Source organism: Anser anser (assembly GCF_964211835.1).
Source record: "Anser anser genome assembly, chromosome: 9".
Classification (NCBI taxonomy): domain Eukaryota; kingdom Metazoa; phylum Chordata; class Aves; order Anseriformes; family Anatidae; genus Anser; species Anser anser.
Genome location: NC_139729.1, coordinates 16,105,665 through 16,127,690, shown reverse-complemented (window position 1 = coordinate 16,127,690; position 22,026 = coordinate 16,105,665). Strand labels below are relative to the sequence as shown.

Here is a 22,026-nt window from a genome sequence, read left to right as displayed (position 1 = left end):
GCTTTAAATTGAATGATTAAGGTTTTGTAATTAAGTAATTTGTTAACCAGGCATTTCAAACGCCTTGTCTTCAAGTTGAAAATAATGAGTGCTTAAATGAAGGTAAGCTGCAAGATGGAAACGACGTCTTTATTTCTGTGTGTTTTTTGTGAAGATGACTGTGACAACAGTGACAGCTCACAACCAGGATCATTCACTCAAGTGCCTTTGCAAGATAATACTTCCCAGGCATCAAAGAACAGAAAGACTATCTGGATGGCAGAGGGTAGGAACAAGTCTCTATCATGTGTAAAAGGTCTGGCTTTAAAATGGCTTTCATAAGGCAGCAGGTGAAATTAAGGCTGCTATTACCATACGGCAGAAGAGCAGTGCTCCCACCTGCACTGCTAACACATGGCATACATACATCACCACCCCTATCTTCAAAAATAGAGGCACTGAGCAACACAACCCATGACAGCAGCGGGAGTAAGCTTATGTTCTGCAGCAAGCTTTGGAGTAGATCTTACTGTGTAAGAGTAATTAAAAACAATTTCATGAGACTAATGAAAAGAGTTAAAATATCTTTTCATTTTAATTTTATTTCCAAAGAGCTTCAGTCACAAAAATGATTTACAAGGCTATTTACAATTCTATTGTACAGTTCTTTATGTATGCTTCTTGACAACAGGGTACCATTCTAGAGCAGCAATACATATTTTAAATACAAAGATGTTGTATCAGTTCAGATTTAAAAATAAAAACAAAGCTGAGCTTCTAGAGAGCACTGTAACGATGAATCTTTTTATCTGTGTTAGGCTTCAGAAATTCACGACAAACTAAGTAGTTTCTCGTTCACATAATTATCAAAGAAGATGCAGTCTGTTGAAAATAGCTTTAAAAACCTGAAGCTTTACTGTATAAAATCAACATATTCAAGACTCTTAAAAATTGTCAAAAACCCACAGCTTTCCCTTAGACATACAAAAACCTAAGTTTACAATTCAGAATTTCATGGGAGAAATCCTACAGAACTTTAGCTCTCGCAATTTGTGATGACCAACATAAGCATTAAAAATTTGCAGCATAAAAAAGGACTCCACATCTGCTTAGTATTGTACTGTATACACAGATACAGTACAGGATTTCTTTTTTTTTTTTTTTACCCAGTTTGGGATGACTGTTCAGCACAACCTTCATGAAGAAAGAAAAAATAAATAGAATTAAAAATCCAACAACTTCTAAAAAGTGCAACAGTAAAATTTCCCAATTTAAAGTTACAATGAATATGGCCAGTCAGTTCTGTGGGTGTTTTAGCCATTTCTATTCAAGCATTATTCGCAGCATTTTCTTTTTACAGTAGATTTAGTTCTATATTACATGAAACTAGTTACTGCTAATTAAATCTGAAGGGAACAGGAAAAAAACTTTAAAAATAACCCTGAGGGATATACAATTTAATGATCTTGCAATTTACTTCTAAAAAGTAACATTTATTATTTAGCAATTGCTTTGCTGGGTAGACCAGTCCTTTATGTATGTGCATAAATAATATTTAATTTTTTAAAAAAATATTTACAAATCCTAATACATCAAAGCAAAATACGTACAGATTGAAGTCTGCATACACAAATAATTTAATAAATCAAACTCCTCAACGTAAGGCCAAAATATACAGCAGGAAGAAAAATGTCTACCAAGTATCTAGTGGAGCTCACTAAATTGGTCTGTTCACCTGAATTCAGACTTCCAAGATGAACACGTGAAGAGATTTTTCACTACAATATGAATTTCATCTTACTTCAAAGCAGAAACTGAATGTGCTAGTTCAGATCTAGTTTGTTGCATTTCTGAAAACCAGAAAAACTAAATTGCTCAAAATGAGAAAAATTATAGGTGGCCAAGCTCAGCTTTTGGGCAGGAAGGCATCGATCCCAGTAACTGCAGAAGATGCAAAAGCTCATTCTGTGGCTGAACTTACAGCAAGAAGAAAAATTCTTGGAAAAGCTGATTTATTATACTTGACTAAACGTCAGAAGCAAATAGGTCACAGCTCAAGCACGCAACCTCAAAAACTTTTTACTAATTCTGAATGCAAACCTTGAGGAAGCTAACTCCCATTTGCAAAATTTTCAAGTTTAGTAAGTTCATGACCTATTAACCACTCAAACAAGTGGAGACACTTGGCAATTTTGGTTTTACATTGAGTGCCCTAACATGTTCTCTGAAGACAAGCCCACCTTAATAAGCTGTTCCCTCTTCACCCTGTAGATAAGTCTAATGAATTAGAATGATTGAAAGATTAGCTGCAGAAAACAAACGAGCTGAGAGAAATTACCAGTTTAGAGAAAGCATTAAGCAAAAGCATATTAGAGGGGAAGATTTTTTTTCTTTCACTTTCTGTTGGAACAACCAAGCTAAAATGATCAAAGAAATGAAATGGAAAAAAAAAAAAGCTTATGCATTTAAGGATAAGTCACAGCTCCCAGGTCCAAGATGCATAGCTTCACAAGAGTTTTCAATTAAAGTATTATTTTTCTTTAAATCTGAATACTACTTACGCAGCCAAGAATTCTTCATCAATTATTCCATGCTACAAATATTTCATAAAATCAACACTGACAAAAATCAGCCAACTGACTCAAGTTCATGATTAACAAGTTTATCCGAGTCCATGATCTCAGACCCCTTAAAAGCTACCAATGCTGTCCGAAGTTAATAACCCCGAGAAGCCAGGCTAACAAGGCTTGTACATCGCTCTGCTGAATGAATGCTAAGAAAAGCACTTCCCCCTTCTTCCTATTCTACCCCCGAGAAAACAAACAACAAAAAAAATCAGGAAGAGTCAACAGCTGGACTGGAGGATAGCACATAAGCACACTATTTATGAGCAGCAAGTGCTAACAACTTAAATCCCCAAGTTCCAGGAAAAAAGTCTTCCAAACCACGTAGCACCACTTTAAATTCCCCACTGGCACAGTATGTCCGACACTGCAGAAACCATAACATGAGCGGTGGGGGATGCTGCCTATACTATCTTACAGAAAAGCACAAGGAAATTAGGCTTGACCTGAAAAATTCCACTTATGAGAACAATTCTGGAAAGGAATTATTTCCACAGGAATTAAAAAAATAAAATATAATCCAAATACACACAATTCAAATTAATCCCAGCTAGTCAGGGAGCTCAGGGCCCTCCTTCCACTCTTCACATGAGTGCTCTAAAGGACCCAATTTCCTTCCTTAAAGTGTCTCTAAAGTATCACAACTCATCTGGATCCAAGATCCCTTCCCAAATGTTACAGAAAACTGAACAAGTCAGTTTTATCTGGTCGGAACAGACTGATCAGAAGTCAGTACTTTTATCATCTTCCCAAAGACACCAAAGAAGATTTTTCTGAAAGTTTAGCAAGTTGAAGATGGATGGCAATAAGTAATTTGTGGTTTTGAAAAAAAAAAAAGGAAAAACACTTAAAAACTTTGCATGTAAAGACGATGCCCTATTCTACATTGCTGTAGATCTATTTTTTCTAGTGGTCTTGTGTTTTAACACCACCTAATGGCAAAATGATGTATCGCTATCCAAAGTGCTTAAGCAGCATTATTAGTGATACAACTTTGTGTGTATGTGGTTTTTTTTGGAAAATAATGTCGACATAAGCCTTATCGCTCTGCAGCAAGACAGACTTTAGCTCATGTATTATTTCTTAGTTTTGTTTTATACAGCTACATATAGTGCTTAAGACGCTGGCAGACTCTTTGAAATGCAGATGTTCTCAACATGCACAAATCCCAAGCACGGGCATGTGAAAATATTCCTCCCACCCCACCCCACACACAGCAGTAACTCTGGCCTTGCTACTTTCAGGAATATAGGAAAACTACCTTAAGATTTACAAATAAAACATGGTCCACAAAGTGATAAACCAGCCCTTCTGCTGGCAAAAGCAAGGTCTGTGGAGAAATGCATAGCTAAATGTAATAAAACATGATACAGAATGAAGTGTTATATTCTCCAGCCTTCCTTCTCCAACAGTTTTAAGAGTGTAGCCAAATGCCGCCTCCTCTGAAGTCTACTGAAGCCCTTCCTCAGGTTTAGCTAGAAAAGCAGCTAAGAACCCACTTGAAAGCAATGTGCTTTCTTCTTAAGGATGGGGCATATTGCTTCTACAGCATTTCCAGTTCCTGCTGTGGCAGACTGAAGTACTAAAATCCAAACGTTATACCTGGAAACACTCCTTACTAGCATGGACAAATTTAGAGGTACACACACCAAAACTTTAGAACCGTTCTGAGGCACAAAATTTTTCAGCAGTGAATATTAAACAGAAAACAAACCAAAACAAAATGTATGACAAGGTTTTGCTTATTATGTGCCTCTAGTACTATCATGAAACCATTACATTATAGACCTTATATTAACACATGCCCAGGTAAGCAAGTTAGAACAATGGTTAAGATACTCCAGGCAAATAAAGTGAACCTTTTTAACTGCCCTGCAGTTTAAATCTTCAGATGCATCTTGTTTAGGAATAATGAAATTTGAAAGGTAGAAGGAAACACAATCTTTTTTTTCTGCCTATAGTAACCTACATTTTTAAAATGTATATCCGTAAGATGTCTGGCTCTGAACTTTGTATTCAGAGAGATGAAGCAGTTGGAAAAATCTGCATTAGAACTTGACATTTAGTATACTGCGATTTCAAATAAAGCTTTAAAATTACATTCTTCTCAATACTACAAAGATACATGCCACCAAGATCCACTGTTACGTTAAAGTGATGATTTGATATGAACCATTTTCTTGGGATGGTACTTTAGCTTCTGTTGTTGTTCTGGGTTTCGGTGGCCATTCTGGATCAACCATCAGTTCCTGAGCTAGATGCATATACTTGGCTTTTGGCGCCTTCTCTCTGCAACCAAACAGGGAAGAAAGGAAACAGACTCCACAGCGATCCACAGCCTCCTGCAGAAGTGAACATATTTTAAAGTTAGATTATCATAGAAAAAAAATAATGCAACAATACAGTAAATCACTAGAAAAAAAATCTAGTATTTTAGTTTCTAAGTTACTGTGCCATTGTCACGTGGGATGTAGAAAATATAGTAAAGAAGCTCTTCCGTTGGGTCATCCCTTCTATAATGCAGTACCAATGACATTTTAAAAACACTAAGAAAATCCAAGTATTCTGTATTATAGCAACATCTAAGGTCACCAACAGCTTTCATGCATATTTTAAAATAGTTTAAATAAATACAGGTAAAACAACAACCATTAAGTGATGTTACTATTGAAGAGTATCAACCTAGTCCAGAAAATTAAGTCAAATTCTCAGTCTCAAAACTCTTTTTAGTTGAAGGCATCCGGCCAGCCACAAGAGGCAGAATTTAACTTGCTGATACAGTGAGACCTGACAGTGCATCAATAATAGGAAAGAAGACCCATAGGCAGGTAAAATCCTTATTAAAACAGACAAATTACAGAACGTCAGTATTCTCTCAATCCTCAATACATGTAATTTAGCTGGAGAAAAACACTATTCCTCACTCTCAGGACTGGACTATTCTCACTTCCCAGACAGCACCTACAGTCTGTACACCTGACATTTTAATGGAGAGACATTCTCTAAGGTCTTCTTCATGTTCTGAATATAAATCGGCGATCTAAACCAAACCAGAGTCTTAAGCGTAACTTTCATTCTTCAGTGACCACACATCAACTTGTTCTTCAACAGCCTCAAAAAGGCAAACACACTCCTGAAGTGAATACATTTAATAAAATTTAGTACTACAGAATAACCCATTGTAATGCTTAGCAAGAACACACATACAACCCGCTAAGAGCAGTAAGTCAGAGGCTTAAAAAAGAAAAAGCTAGTTTATACATAATTCACACAGATTTCGTTCACATATTAATGACAGAGGGGCAGACTCAGCTAAAATTCACGGTCACCTGAAAAGTAGAAACTAAGACGTGAATTCTCCTAAACCATCTGGGGTAGTAATAAAGTACTCTAACTTACCCACCTTCTTTGTTTCATTTTTACCTGCTGTAAATTACTGCTCACAGTGTTCTAAGATACTAAATCAAATTAATTTAATAAAGAACTGGGTAAGACCCAGAGTCAGCAGTTCTGCTTCCATGCAAATCAAGATACTTCCAGCCCTATCATGCTGATCTGCGACAATGCAAACAAAACTTGCTAACATGCAAACTGATGATGAAGTGGGGAAAGTCTTAAAGGCCGTCCTCTGGGTTTGCTTCTTGATTCTTGGAAAACAGAGCTAAAGTCTGTGTCAACAAGGAGAGAAATATGAAACCAGAAACCTTTCCTTTTAATATCCAAGCTAGAGAAATCTAAACAATCTTAAGATAAAACAACAAACACATAGATCTTAAAAAGACAAAACTGAATTAATGTGCATGCACTCAAATGACGACAGCAAAAAACTAGTCTCCAACCTGAGGCGGCTGGGGTATGGTGAGGCGATATTCTCCTTGTTTGTCTCGATTGAACACAACCTTCCAAAGGATCATATCAAGGAGGACAGTCTGTGAGACATTGCAGTGAGTAGGAAGAATTAAAAAAGTTTATGATCATTGGTTGTTAGTGTGCACATTACAAATAAAACCTGAAATAGCGTGTTAAGGATAGACTAATTCAGTGCCAGGCAAAACAGAGCTTACGTTATTTGTCAGTACTTAAGTGATAAACATTTTCAAGTGCTGACATGAGATATAAGAATATGAACACATACTTTAAACCAATAGCAGTAACGACCAAAACTGCATCCACCAATACAAGTAAAATTCATTAATCCACATTGTTAATGTGCTTCAGTACTCTTAAAAAAACAAACATGAAGCACCAGAGACTTTAGTCCTTAAAGCCATTTCCCCTCAAACCATCTTTAACATTACAGCATACTTCATCCTATAGCTGTGCTTTGTCTGTTTTAAACCCATGGCTTTCACAAAAAAGCTTTTCGTGTGGCAAAGCCAAGCCATCAGTAGGAATTCTGGCGGCTCTGGAAGCTTCACCAGCAGGAACTGTTCCGGATTTTGGAAAAGAGGGTGGAAGTCGAACAGTACGATCTGTACATCTGGTTATTTTCCTATGACTGTGTGGGTGCACTTCAGAGCCTTGAACAAATCTAGCCATACAGGCCTTAAGTCTATGACTCTCTGATCTTCAGACAGAATCTGTGTTTGACATCTGTCTGACTTCTGCCATTGAAGAAGCGGAGCTGATTGACTAGACTTCTATAATGGGCTTTAATACCTGGTAGAAACAATGTGCATATGTTGCAAATCTAGTCTGGCATCCACATGGAAGGAGCAAAAGCTTCACACAGCATTTCAGTAAATAGGTTTGTAACAACCACATTTGGAAATAACTCCTGCTGTAGAAACAACTGAAAAACTACACAGAAGCAGGGACAAAAGTGTCAAACTGGGAAGCCTGACAGAAGAAGAGATCGAATTCTTCCCTGTATCTCATCATTGTGAGGCACTTGAGGGGCAGTTACCAAAGAATTAGTCTGAGCAGAACCAAGTATAGGTGATACACCTACATAGTCCATTGTTGAAAGAAAAATAATATGCCAAGAGCAGGTTTTCCTTAATACTTAGAATGTGGACTGTTGCACGCAATAGCTCTGTAGTGAAAAGTCTGAGAAGAAAATGCAGGCAGGGACACAAGGCCAGGAGGGCAGTGAGCTATGCTGGACGCAAAGGAACGAAACAGACTGCAATTTCTACATGACACACTGGAGCTAATGACTTGGCACCACATTAAAAAGCTTCAGGAAGCCCAGAGTAGTACACTTAGAGGTGGACAAATACAGTTCAAAAGGTGGGACATAAGAAGGCTGAAATTATGGAAGGTGAAGTGTGCACTGTAAAACTAGGTGTGGGATTTGAGGATCACTAGACAGGACTTGAATACTAAGCAAGTTTTCCAGCGACACTAAATTGAGAGGAGCTGTTGAGTCCCCTCTCTTTGACTAAACAAAGCACTAAGATAGCAGTGAAAGTGGAAGAAACAGGCCTTTAAGTCAAATGCAGCATGTCCCAAACAATTAATGTCACAAAAACCAAATTTTACAATTCTACTCCACTACTAAAGCATGGGCAACAACATAAATAGGAAATTCCACATAAAGAAATGTGACAAATCATCCCACCAGTTTTGCTAATGAAATTAACTAAAATGTTGTAAGATACCGCCTAAAACTTGCAGAGGAAGAAGAGAGTCTGGGGTTTGAAATACTTTGTGAAAGCAGTGCTTTACAGGAAATATATTGCTTAGGTCATGCATACTAGGAACTCCAAAGTTTACAGGTGGATGCGGCTACCAACAAGGCCCAGGAGCAGAACCTTACAAACATTTAAGCCAGAGGAGAATCACTTGTCCTCAAGAGACACGTGCTAATACGTGGAGGAACACACTGTGCTAGATCAGACTTTCTACTAGAAAGGGAAGGGGAAGAGGGAAGGGAAAAAAAGTCAGTCTAGGAGGTTTACAATTTATCAGAAAACCAAAAAGCCATGATTCTGCAGAATAACTATATATTTGCAGAGATGGCAATATACACAAAATTCAACAAACAAAAAGGGAGGTAAAGAAGAAAACTAAGAGTTTAGTAGCACAAAAAAAATGGAAGCATGAAAGGGAACATAAGGGAAGGCTCCATCACAAACAGGGTTAAAGTAACTACAGAAAAATCTTAGAAAGGCACAGGATCATTAAAGAAAGATAAATTTGTGAACAACAAGGCAAAGGCCAAATAATTTAGTATCTACTGTCACGTCTTTTGGAAAAGACAGGTTATCACTTACATGAAAGCGATGAAATATATGTTCCTATCAGGAAGAATGTAATAGCATACATTGCACATTATACTTGGAACACATTTTGATCTCAAAGCCTTGATCGCTTTTATTAAAGTATCCTCAAAACTTTGGTTGATGTTACTTTTAATGATGTGAACAGAAGGGAAAACTTGGTCAACTGGAAAAAATATTAATGCTGTAGTAATCTTCAAAGGCCAAAGTGGTATGAGCCAAGCAAACATTATGCTGGTTACCTTGATAGCAATCTCTCACATCGTAATAGAAACACTGACTAGAAGGTGCAAATAATATTATATAGTAAAAATGTATACTTGTAAAGTACTAGATAATGTTAAAAGGCTTTTTCATCTTGCAGAAGAAAAACAATAACTAATGGCTGCAACCAAAACCCAAATGTATTCAGGTTGGAAATAAGGCATCATTTTATCAGGAAGAACTAACCACAGGAATAAATGACTAGCTTTGCATCCAGACTTCCTAGAAGATGTGTCTCTTTTAACATAGATTCTCAGAAACAACATGGGTGTACCTGGACAAAAGGCAGGGAGTGTTTCTGCCCATGTTAACTCTTGATTCACAGCAGAGGAGGTTAAAATATCCTGAATGACTGACTTTGGACAAGATCAGGGCTAAAAAATGCAAATCTGCACAAACTTCTGCACTTAGACCAGATCAAGTTATATAGACAGACTTGCATTATTCTGAACATTAAGCTATGTTTATGATCCAATTGAATGAAGATAGGCTCCCATAATGATTTTATATAGTAATATGTTATTCTGACTTGATTTAATGCAGCAAATAAATACGGAGAGTATTCTTGTATGAACTAGTTGAAATAAATTGAGTTTTTCCTTGTGACTAAAAAGGGTTTTAAAGTTATGCTTGTAACACGGAAAACACTGACACCTTAAATCCAGCCTGGAAGGATGTTTTTAGAAATGTAAATCTAGAAAGAAAACAGTGGTCCACTTCCACTGATGTTATGTGAAGAGAAACTTTATAAACAAAAGACAAACCAAGCCCCTAAGAAAAACACTTGATAAGTATTTTTTTTCCATTTGAATTTCTTACCTCTGTCAACACGGACACAGCTGCATTGATGATAACAATGAAGAGAATTCTTAGGCGCCACTCGTATGGCACACACACGAGCTGTGAAAAAAGTTGCCAGAGGTTAACACCGCAAACATTTAAAAACTTATTCAAAACTGACTCCAAGTTATGGATTCATATGCACATGTAAATATATAACTACATATGCACATAAACCCAGATGTATTAAAACATATTAATACTTAATGCAAGTCCATTAGGTTACATTGCTTCTCATTCTTCTTGTCTCCCTGAGAACATTTTAATGCCTTTAAACACTCATCCAGTTGAAAATTCAATGTGAAGTTTTATCAAAAAAGAGGGATGCTAATTTAAGCATTTCAGTTGTGTCTCTACATCCTGATTTTGAATAAATTACCTCCCCTCCCCCAGAGATTAGAAATTAAAACTCTAAAGGGTCAAGTTTGCTCAAGAGGCAGCCAGCCAGTTATCCCGAGAAGTACAAATACCCGCATGTCTGCTGAATCTTACCTCAAGAAATGTGTCAATAGATTCAACGGGATGCAACATGATGAAAAATATGAATACATAAAGAACTATCACAGAAGTAACAAACAGAACTGTAAATAAAAAAAAAAAACATTTTATTCAGACCATCCTGCAGTCAGAGTTTGACAGGTCTTACATATATCATAGGTTTGCCCTCTAAATATCAGCATCTAAACCTCATGAAGATACTTTTTTTCCACAACACAAGCTATGCTAATATTCACAGAGACAGAACAAAAAAGGACTGAAGTATCTACTTGCAAGAGTTGGGATTTTTTTTGTTATTTCTTTTCGTTTTTGTTTGTTTTTCTTTTGAAACAGGTTAAGACCACAAAGCCAGAGTGATTTAGGAGAAAATTCACAGCAAGCTTTCAGCTGAGTATCTCCATTATCCCTCTCCCAAAGTACTTTATCCTCTCCTTATTGTTGGAATATATATATATATAGATATACAGACATACACAGCCTTATATCTTTGTCTCTAGTTATGCAATAAGTCACAGGTAAACAGAAATATTTGTTAACAGACCACAACTAAGCACACAACTTTCTACTGAGCAGTTTTTCCCAGTTTGTTACAGTTAAGCTTAAAACAGAGTAATGAGTTCAAGATTCTGAAGACTAGCCAGCTGATTATTAAAATATACCAGATATCTTTTCAACAGAATTATAAGAACATTAGCAAGCAAATACCGCAAACGTACAGGCCAACCAATTTAACATTAGATTATTACAAAAAGCAAAGAGTTCAGTCATATCAACCTGCCAGAAATGCCATGAGTCAATGAGAAAACTTCAGACAGTGCCATGGCCCTGCCTGCGCTTACAGCATTTCCCAGCTGCATTCTCTTTAAAAGTATATTATACATAATTAACTTTGAAGACATAGATACTCTTGTCTTATACAAACAAAATAACTATTACACCATTGTTTAATACTTCCTTATTTCTGTCTGTGATTACCAGAGGAAAATTATACTATGTTCTTCTAGGAACCCTATTCCTGCTGAAGCAGCACATCAGAACTGTAAGCAAGCCATGGATGAGTAAGTGCAAAGTAATTCACTTGGAGTTTTACTTAACCGTATATAATAAGCTAACATCTTATATAGCTGTATATAAGAAAGGACTTACAATTTTTGTAGCATGGTTGTCTAAAGGGCTTTCCTTTAGAAAAGACAATTGCCACTATGAGGTACTGAAAGCTGGATATAAAAAACAAAGTTGTGTTTTCATAATTTTTAATGTTATGTTCATCTTGATGAGTCTCATTCCCATCATGTGCAGAGCTGGTGTTTGTGGCATCCAATATATTACACGCACTACAACACAAACATTTAACACTGAGTTAAGGAGAAAAGGCAAACAAGGCTGAACTGTAGTCATTAACAAAAGAAATGGCAGAACAAATTACTGCAGTAGTTAAAAAAGCATATCCGTGAACACCTACTATACATAATGAGAATTAAACTCAAGATTGTGGCAGGGAAGTAACAATTTTTGTGAATTCTGTGCTTCAAGTTCTTTTATGCTTCCAGCTTGTAAGTTCACTACATGAACTGTATAGGGACTGTCACTGTGGATAGACTCTGAAGACAGGTAAGAAAATACTGTAAACTAGAAAAAAATATTAAAATGAAAACACCTCTTCATTTTCAGAAATATGAATTTGATTTACTGGAACTTTAACAGGAAAACAAAACTTTATATTATAAAGTTGAAGTAGATCTGAACTATGAACTTAAAATTTCAATCTCAACTGTCCCAAAGATGAAGAGTCTTCAGACCCTGCAGTCTGGCTCTGACCCAATCCTGCATCTCAGTCATTGTATAGCTCCTATCTATTAGTATGCTTTTAACAAAAAGAAATGATCAGTAGACTAACAAGTTGCCATACAGAAGTTTAATGTACAAAATCTCCAAAGTAGGTAGATAAAGAAAGAGCATTACTGATGACCCCTTTCTGATCATTACTATATCACATACAGCATCACTGAAACACTTACTCGGATTCTGTTGTCCAAGGTTCATACCAGGGCTGCTGTTTGACCCAAAAAAATCCAAAGGTTTGGAAAGCAAGACAGATGATGATCTGAGACAAAACGGAACACAGAAGTGGACCTGAGATAAGACCTGATGGAGGCCTTCGTGCGACAAGCTCCTTCCAAGCAGGGTTCAGACTCACTGTAAAAAGAAAAAAATATATATTGCATCATAACGGCTTTCAACAGTTAGCCTGTTCACATTCTGTGGAATTAAAATGACTTGCTGATGACCTCTAGAGCTTTACACTTTGGAAATTTACCTGCATAGTCCCAAACTAGGAGTGAGAGACCACCTGGAAAAGATTATACATCCCTAGATTAATGCCACAGTGCCTTATATAGGCCAGTTACTCCTTGCAGCACAAGACTATAATATAAACCATGAGACTTAAGGAATTAGTGCGTCTGGCCAAACTCCAGATATGCCAGTCATAAAATTCTAGGGTGAACTTCCCATTTGTTTCGCACAAGAGCTTATAGCTAGCTTCCTTGATCTTGGTCTCCCATTGCTTCAACGCAGCAATTTCTATTAAACTCGAAAAACAGAATTCTGCTGTTAGTTGATGAAACGAGTGCCAGGGTCGTATGTGGAATTAAATACTTCACCAGATAATAGTTTGCAAGTGTAACAGTTTCTGGACAGAAGTTCAACTAAAAATGCAAGAAGTCAAAACATTTGAGAAAGATCATGTTGGAACAATTACTGTTTTGGATTCCAAAAACAGCTTCCTCACATCAGGACAGATTTGTGACTTCCTGTACTGTAAAGAGCTACTTTTCAAAGCTCATGCCCATGACCTGCTTTTTGCATGAGGACATTTCACAAACATCAGCTGAATCTGATCCAATACGGAGGTTTGGTGTCTAGTTAGTTTGTTTTTAAATGCAGATACTGTAATAGCTGTAACACCTTAACTGTACACAACCCAGTGCTTATTCCAGTGAACAGTAAAATGTTAAAGAGAATCCGATCACATAAAAATTGCTTCATTGAAGCCAGCAGGGGTAGTTCAGCACAATACTTACTAGTGAAGACAACCACCAAAATGATTGCCAAATCGATGAAGAGAAACTGGAAGTCTCCCAAATTGCTCAGGATCTAGACAGAAACCACAACTGAAACATTGGTAATTTCTTCACACCAAGAAGTATCTTACAGAGAAACTTCATTGCATCAATTGCTTAAATTTTACTCTATACATCAGGCAGTCTCTTGCCAAACTGGATTCCTTTATCTGCAAATTTTGAGTACTCTACAACTGATAGATTAAGAAGGTATGCAAATTTCAGTTTCAAAGTGCACAAGCTTTTTTGTAACTGAAAGCTGTTTCAATTACAACTTACATTACTGAATCTTATAAACCCATGAAATATTAGCTTAGGCATACAGTTCTCTAAATACCATAACTTCCGTATGGAGTCACACAGTTGTCAAAATTTCCACCTCAAAGGTCCATTTGTATTTTGTGATCCAAGTTAAACAGGTCACATGCCATACTGAGAGTCTAATCGCATTAAAAGGAAATACTGCTTGCTTTTTCTCCCTCCTAACATTATATCTGTAGCTGCTCTATTTCAATCCCTGCTTAAAGGGATCATACCATTCTTAAATAAAGCTAGGATATTTTAAAATGTTGACCATTTTTAAGTAATTGAAAAATGTATATTTAACTTTTATGCTTATTTGGACTCCAACTGTAGAGACTCTATTCACAGGCATTAATTATTGCCTTTTTAAAATATATCGTGTTTTTCCAACAGTTAGCACAAAGAATGCAAACAATGCTGAGACTAACATTACTTTTAATCCAAAGACAGTTTTTAGAATGTGAATGTTGCACATTCGCAAAGAAACTTGCAACTATTTCTTAAATATTTAATGAACTTTTGAATCTGAAATACATTGACACTGTGCTTTAACCACAATTAAATACTTACAGAATATAGCAGAGTAACACTGATGTACTGGATAATGCTGTACAATGCCATGAATTTAAATACACAGAAGGAAGTTATTAAAGCAGCACGACCTTCCCTGTCAAAACAAATGCAATCATATAAGTTGAAAGCTTTCTGTGCAAGCAGTTACACTCCACTTAGCAAAACATTAACTGCAATTAAATGTATCCTCAAGCCTTGTGAGTGACACTAGACTGAAGACAAGCGCTCAGACAGAAAAAACAGGGTTCAGAATGGTACAATTTCAAATACAGTCGCTAGTATGCCCACTGAAGTGAGCCACCACCATCCTGCAGTGTTCTCTGCTTTTACATGGCTTTCTAACAGAGGTTTTGAAATGAAGGTTGGCCTGCAAATGCTTCTGTGTAACATAAATTTACTACATGTATTAAATGACCATGCAGTCACAACTACTGACTTCAGAAATGTTTCTGTATATTCATTACTTCGTTAGTTCCACATAGATTAAATTAGATTCTTCTCTGGACCTCTGTCCAAAATTATTATCTAGCTTACAATTCTAGAATCAAAATTGGTCAAACTCCACCTAGGAATTTTTTTTTCTATTTAATATGGTGCTGAAAAGCAAAGACATAGGAAGAATTTTATTGCTTGCAATTACACACAGCCTTTGTGGAAACTAAAGTAGTCATTAAGACATCAAATTAAATACTAACACATAGAACCCTCTCTCATGCTGTAAGAAATGAGCTTTCTATGGACTAAAGGATTTAAAACAAAATACTAAAGCATACTTTTACAAGTCCTTACTCAGAGTACCTTCAGTAAAGAAACATTTACTTAAAATGTACTGCTTGACCTTTCCTTCAAATAGACCTCCTGTAATATCAAACATATATACTAACACGGCGTAAATAGAATGAGCTACAGAGACACGTTTAAGCTCACAGCAAGTGGCATTACCTGATCAGCTTTGGCACGCAGGAAATATTAGGTGTCCTGGAAGTGAACGGTGATGCCACAGAAGCCTCGAGTTCAGACAAAGATATACCACCATGTGCTCTCTTTAGCGCCTGCCAATTAGTATTGAAATAGAGAACATTTTAAAACATGCTTTGAGCTGTAAAACTTAACTGAGCAGTTCTATACACAAAATAGAAATACTTACACCACAGTCATTTGCACCATCACCACACATGCCCACATAGTAACTATAAAAAACAAACAGATGTTAGGATTCTGGACTATTCCCTAATCATACTACGCTTAACTCACTTCACCAAATACTTCTGTATTATTTGACATGCTCTGGGTTTGTGCAAACAAATAATTCTTGGTGCTAAAAGCAATTACTGTTCCTATTATACATATAAGGAAGCAGACTGAAAAGTAATATTACTCATTATTCATTTGATTAACCTGGCTATCAGCCCTCTATCATTCCGAGAAGGTCTATAGCATCTTTACTGTAAGCAGGACAGACTTTTGTACTATTTTGCATAGCTACGAAGTTTTTTAAAAAAATAATCCTACAAGTATCAAAGAATAAAATAAAGCTTCTGAAAAATCATGAAGGAAAGAAGTAGTTAAAGGAGTAACAGTCTCTAGGTTAACAGTTTGAGCCTTGACGCTGACTGACAATATATTGACAGTAAGTGAATGGAAATCATCCCATTAGTACTTCTTTAATACGCAAGTTTGATCCATTTGTTCACTAAGCCAAACAATCAGATAAATAAACATGCTAGTCAGTTTAGTTATTCAACACAAAGTTTAATGAAAAGTCTGAAGCTCACACAACTTAGATACCCACAGCTAACCAGTAGATGGTGGTACTCTCATTCTAGGTCAGCTAATAGGCTTATTTACCAACCCTGGGAAGTGATCTTAGCCCAGTCTTTCATTTGGTATAAGAGTTATCAGCATACGTTGTTTTTTTTTTTTCCTCCTCATCACACCAAACACCCTGTATGTGGATAACCCACCATCCCTTTCTATACTCGAAGAAATACTTACTCTACATTTTGTAAAGCTTCCACCAACTGAGTTTTCTGATCAGGTGCCATGCGAGCGAACACAGTGCCACGTAACACAAGCTGGAAGACAGAAATTTCTTAGTGCTTACAGGGCACAGTCTGTTCACCATCAGAAGTGCTCACATTCAAGTAAAATGCTCACCTTGGGTACCAGGTCCTGAAAATGCTCCAAAATCACTGCAAATGACTTTCCATTCATCGCAAAATGGTATTTGGTCATCTGATAATCCTCAAGGCTTTCATGGACCAATTTAACTGGAATATCCTATCAAAAGTAGTTTAAATCTCTAGCTGTAGTGCATTTAAATAGGTACTTTGTAATTTCAAGACAATACACATAGGACTATTCCTCAAGATACCACCCTAGTGCAGGCTTCTCAAAGTTGTACTTGAAAGAAAACCTCATACAACTAAAGCATTTATTTACTAACAAGAATACATGGCGCCACGTTTCCACTACATGTAGCTAAAGCAGTCTTGACAGACTGAAATGTGGAAAAAACCTTCTGCACAGCTACAATGTCAAATCTCTTATTGAAGTTAAACTAGCTCCTCAAGCTATTTTACTACGCCTCGATATTTTAAAAACTGTAAGTTAAATAGTACAACAGTTTTGAGTTGCTACTTAATGGCAGATTTCCTATTTAAAGGAATAATAATAAGGGAAAAAAACTGAACAGGAAAACTAATTGTTTATACTCTTAAGGGTGTAACAATGCTCAAATTACCTCTGAGTTTATGGCTGGTGATGAACTAGTGCATCTTGCAAGGGTATCTGCATAATGCCAGTTGATTCTGGCAGCCTGCCCATCCTTCGGAGGTAGTGCTTCAGCAATAATGACCTTATCCTGAGGTAGAATCATTCCACAGTCTCTAGCCACAGAGATAGCAGTTAACATGTTATCCCCTGTGAAATAATTGCATTGTAAAAGGTTTGAGTTAAAAAAGGATCTATAGCACGTAATGATATTTAACACAAAAGAAAAAGCTGTAACAAAGTCAGTTTTAAGCCAGGAGGAGGACAACTGCTGAACGTACCAGTAACACCCTTAGGGCCAAACAAGTCTACAGGTACAGATGTCATGGTTTTATCTGTTAAATTCCTCCCCTGCACTAGCATCACGCCTTTTTAAACATGGTTATAGGTCATGCAAAATGAACACAGTCCTGTTGCTACCCATTATAAATTTGTTCCAAAGTTGTAATATTTGTGATTTTAAAAAAGCCAAAGCTCATATCTCATGGAAAACCTAGCACAGATAAACCCAGCCCACAAGCAGGATAAGAAGCTATTCTTACAAAAAATCCAGAGTGACTTACCATAACATAAGTCAAAACAGTAGGGACAAAACCTCAGGAGGTCATGAAGTTCAATCTCCCCTTCAAAGCTAGTTATGAGATTAGACCTGAACTTTCCCCTAGACCAAAGACCTCCAAAGATTTTTCACCCTTCAATTCAACATAAAGTAACTTGTGAATTCTATGAAGTAGAACTGGAATTAACCCCTTTTACTGATTTCAGGCCTCTGACTTGCCAAAACACCTTTCAACCAAAATGAAAGGTCTGAATAGTTTCACAATAGTTTCCAAACTTCATTCTTGCATACATACAGGATAATCCCAGCCTACTGACACTAAAATTTTACTTCATACACTTAGAATTAAAATAAGTCAGTCCAAAAAAAGACTAATTTTTATATTTGGAATATGAACGTTTACATACTAACCTGTAACCATGACAGTGCGAATGTTGGCTTTACGCAAATCTTCAAGTACAGCAGGGGTTTCTTTCTTTAGTTTGTTTTGCATTATGATTAACCCCATAAAATCCATGTTGGTTTCAATAGCATCTCTGTATAAAAGGAGGCAAGGAGAAGAACATCAGAAGAATTACAGTTATTCGATGTAGTCTAAAGAACCTGTTTCTGGTTATCAAATTAAAGAGAAATTTTTATTTTAATGCGAAAAGGTGTGAAGAATTCACTTTATAAAAAGCGACCCAAGAGAGACCATCATTCTTATTCACTTATACTCATTTCTTTTGTTTAAATTTAAAATAAAAGCAAAAAACAGTATAAAAAAGCAGTGTTTCTACTCAAGCATAACTGTATGTTTTTTCAATGAGAACTCATTCTAGAAGTTACATTCTCAAAAAGAAAGGTTACTACTGGAAAAAAATGCTCTGAAACAGCATTTACAACCAAATTTTAAGATGTTTAGAATGCACAGCTAATTTCTTTTCCAAATTAGCTGAACCTTAACGTAAAAAGACACCGAATTCCATTGCCAAAGCTACAGATTAATATACACTAAGTAAAGCGACTCATTAATTTTATTTTACATGAAACTCAGTGTATTTACAGGTCTCATGTATTCCACTGCTACTGTAGATTTTAACACCTTATCTTAAATTCCTAGGTTCTGAGCAGAGTACGTATAATGAATACACAGAACAACATGTCAAGACAGAAGCCAGCTAAAGAAGAGTAATAATTGGTTTAAGCCAAAGTAAACTTTATGTGATTAACACAAAGCATGCAGCATTTAAAGCCTGTTACTTAGCTAAAAAATAAAATAAAGTGAAATCACTCTTACCTATTAATAGTTTGAACTTTGTGCCATGTAAGCTTGGACTCCAATTTTCTGTGAGCAAGAGCAATAACTCGAAAGCCCTGCTTAGTGTATTCTTCCAGGACACTTTCAAAGTCAATGGGAACTTAAAAAAAAAAAAAGTCAAGTTTAGAGTTATTAAAATTAGTCACTTTACAGCTGAGCTACACAGGAAAAAAAAACATTAGCTTGTTCCTTACCTGTTTCTGGCTTACACAAGCTGGCAATCACTTCAGGGGCACCTTTCATATAAGCATCCATTCTCTTTTCCCCAAGAGTTTTTGCTATTACACACATACGTTGCAGAACTGAAGAAAATGGAAACTGGCGCACAATTCCAATCTCATAACCGGTCTGTGTAATATGGGACAGAAGAAGAAAAGGGTTATATACATAAATGCTGAAAAAAATAAGAAAAGAGGTAGATGCTTAACTGAAAAACCATACTTACTGAAAGCTCAAACAATTCCTAAAAAAAAAGAGAAACATTTATTGTAAATATTTTGAAGTATTTTTCCAGATACAAAGTATTTAAACATAAAACGTTAAATAAATGAATCTATACAACATTCCCAATATAGTTGCACTGCTTCTGTAATGGATTTCATAGAAGTTGAATACGAATGTACTACATCTATTTAGTACCTTTTAGATTAAATGAGACATATCAGAATCTGATTTGTTGATTAGAAATTTCAAGACCTTTCACAGTCCAACCCATGTCTGCTTAGCCTGTGCAAATGTCGTGGTTTTGGCTGGGATAAAGTTATCTTTGTAAAAGCTTGTATGATGCTGCGTTTTGAATTTTTGATGAAAACAGTGGTAACGCTGTGATGTTTTAGTTGTTGCAGAGCAGTGTTTACACAGAGCCAAGGATTTTCTAGTTTCTTATGCTGCCCTGCCAGCCAGCAGGCCGAGGGTACACAAGAAGCTGGAGGGGGCACAGCCAGGACAGGGGACCCACACTGACCAAAGGGATGCCCCATACCACGTGGCATCATGCTCAACAATAAAAGCTAAGGTAAAGAAGGGGGAAAAATTCAGAGTGATGGCATTTCTTCCCAAGAACCTTTTACATGTGATGAGCCCTACTTTCCTGGAAGCGGCTGCACACCTGCCTGCCGATGGGAAGTAGCAATGAATTCCTTATTTTGCTTTGCTTGTACATGCAGCTTTTGCTTTACCCAGAACTGTCTTTATCTCAGCCCACAAGTTCTCACACTTTTAACCTTTCTGATTCTCTCCCCCATCCTGCCTGGGGGAGAGCAAGCAAGCAGCTGTGTGGTACGTAGCTCCTTGCTTGGGTTAAACCACAATGCTAAATTATAGAAGTACCAGGATATTTCAGAATGAGGCCATGGTTGCTGATTTATACCACAGAAAATTCATGTAGTAAATTTTAAGAATGTTCATAATTTGTCAATTACTGCACATTAATGACTGCTGTGCACGTACGCTGAGTTCTGAACAAGAAAAGCTTCTATCCACTGCAGGAGAAGACTCATAGAACAACCATCCTGCTATACCCTCCTGCTAATTTACTCTGTCATAATCTGTGTATAGTCACTCACTCTAATTCCCTGTTTACAAAAAATCTGCTAGGTAGATTTTATTTAACCTAGCACTTAAAACATCCATCTCTAAAAGTACAGGGGTGGCACAAATTCCATACCATGCAGTGACTTTAACAAAACATTATTCTAACTGAAGATGCAAGATAAGCACACCTAAGTACTTTATTAGCACATTAAGAATTTGGTAATGATACTAACTATAAAATGCCTAGGCTCAAAAAGCATAACCAGCATAACCTTATAACCAGTCGATAAGGGTAACAGTGCTGGCAATCAGTCTGCTCATCTTGAAAGTGCCATATACTTATGCACTATCTTCAACAACAGATTAAATGTTTTCTCTATCTTTGCCATCAAAAAAAATCCCAGTTCTGATAATGTTTGAATTATATCATCCAGGAGCACACCATATAGTAAAAGGTATTCATTAAACACAAAGGATTAGTTTAATTTAACAAATTGCTTTGAATTTGCTTTGAATTTTTATACCATTTCTTGATCAGTTGATTGCTTGGATTCTGGAAAAAGTTGTTTTGAAGGTCGAACCACTGTTGGCATGATTCGATTATGAAGGGCTGTTTCCTCTTCTGTTGCTTCTTCTAAAATCTGAATGAATTAGTTGGTTATTTTTAATACATTCATTAACATTGATTTTCTCATAATGTAATTTTCAGGAAAACAACAGCCTTGGAAATCAGCCCAAGGCACAATAATCCTTCTAAACAAGATTTACCATGAGCATTAAGTGTTCTAATTCAGCAGTTAACTTGAGATCCACTTAGTTATTTTACATTTTTATTATATACAGTAAAATCTTGCCATGCATCAGAAAGCAGTAAAATCAGCTGTTCAGAGGCTCTCATTTCTATGAATTGTTGCACAGAATAAAATTTAGCAACACTTACATATTAAGACTTCCTTTTCACATTGACATACAGGCATTTTCAAAAGCCTACTGTTTTTAAGTTATGGCTTTCAAAGTCACATAACGACATATCTTGTATTTGAAAGTGCAGGAAACACCAGATTGCTGGACTTTATGCTACTTCTCTTGAAGAAAAGAGACACTTACCCATCCTATTGCTTCAAACATCTTCAGATCAAGTGGGTCCCCAGAAAGTACCCCTTCAATTTTTGTAAGCGAATGACAAGTTGCCATGCAAGCAACAAACTCAGACTTCAGCAAACTTTCGCTGCAAGCCCTCTCTTCCGGCAAAAGGAAACTAAAACAATGAAGTTATAATATACTTAGCACCATAATTATTTAGTATGAGCCAATCCAAAAGGTTTGTTTAGATTAACAGACAAGAATTGACTGTACAAGTCTCTTCACTTCTATTTTTACACATCACAGAAAACAGATTAAGACTCTGCGCTGGAATCTTCAGAAATAGTCAAAA

General features: G+C 36.4%; 1 protein-coding gene across 7 annotated transcripts in view; it reads right to left on the bottom strand.

Moving 5' to 3' along the window:
• Positions 1 to 22,026, bottom strand: part of ATP13A3 (ATPase 13A3) — a 59,194-nt gene that overhangs the window by 175 nt on the left and 36,993 nt on the right. For 5 of the 7 annotated variants that reach the window (XM_083848517.1, XM_083848514.1, XM_083848512.1 and 2 more), the window contains 19 exons: positions 21,699 to 21,849; positions 21,116 to 21,232; positions 19,504 to 19,521; positions 19,253 to 19,406; positions 19,038 to 19,158; positions 18,170 to 18,294; positions 17,171 to 17,349; positions 16,585 to 16,707; positions 16,423 to 16,502; positions 15,575 to 15,617; positions 15,370 to 15,479; positions 14,425 to 14,521; positions 13,513 to 13,585; positions 12,448 to 12,625; positions 11,576 to 11,763; positions 10,424 to 10,512; positions 9,911 to 9,991; positions 6,443 to 6,532; positions 562 to 4,945 (listed from right to left, as the gene is read on the bottom strand). In XM_083848517.1, the coding sequence (XP_083704643.1) occupies positions 4,748 to 4,945; positions 6,443 to 6,532; positions 9,911 to 9,991; positions 10,424 to 10,512; positions 11,576 to 11,763; positions 12,448 to 12,625; positions 13,513 to 13,585; positions 14,425 to 14,521; positions 15,370 to 15,479; positions 15,575 to 15,617; positions 16,423 to 16,502; positions 16,585 to 16,707; positions 17,171 to 17,349; positions 18,170 to 18,294; positions 19,038 to 19,158; positions 19,253 to 19,406; positions 19,504 to 19,521; positions 21,116 to 21,232; positions 21,699 to 21,849 (2,215 nt within the window). In that variant the 3' untranslated portion in view covers positions 562 to 4,747. Of the gene's footprint in view, positions 1 to 561; positions 4,946 to 6,442; positions 6,533 to 9,910; positions 9,992 to 10,423; positions 10,513 to 11,575; positions 11,764 to 12,447; positions 12,626 to 13,512; positions 13,586 to 14,424; positions 14,522 to 15,369; positions 15,480 to 15,574; positions 15,618 to 16,422; positions 16,503 to 16,584; positions 16,708 to 17,170; positions 17,350 to 18,169; positions 18,295 to 19,037; positions 19,159 to 19,252; positions 19,407 to 19,503; positions 19,522 to 21,115; positions 21,233 to 21,698; positions 21,850 to 22,026 lie in introns of those variants that run through there. The other 2 variants (XM_083848515.1, XM_083848516.1) reach the window with 2 other exon arrangements.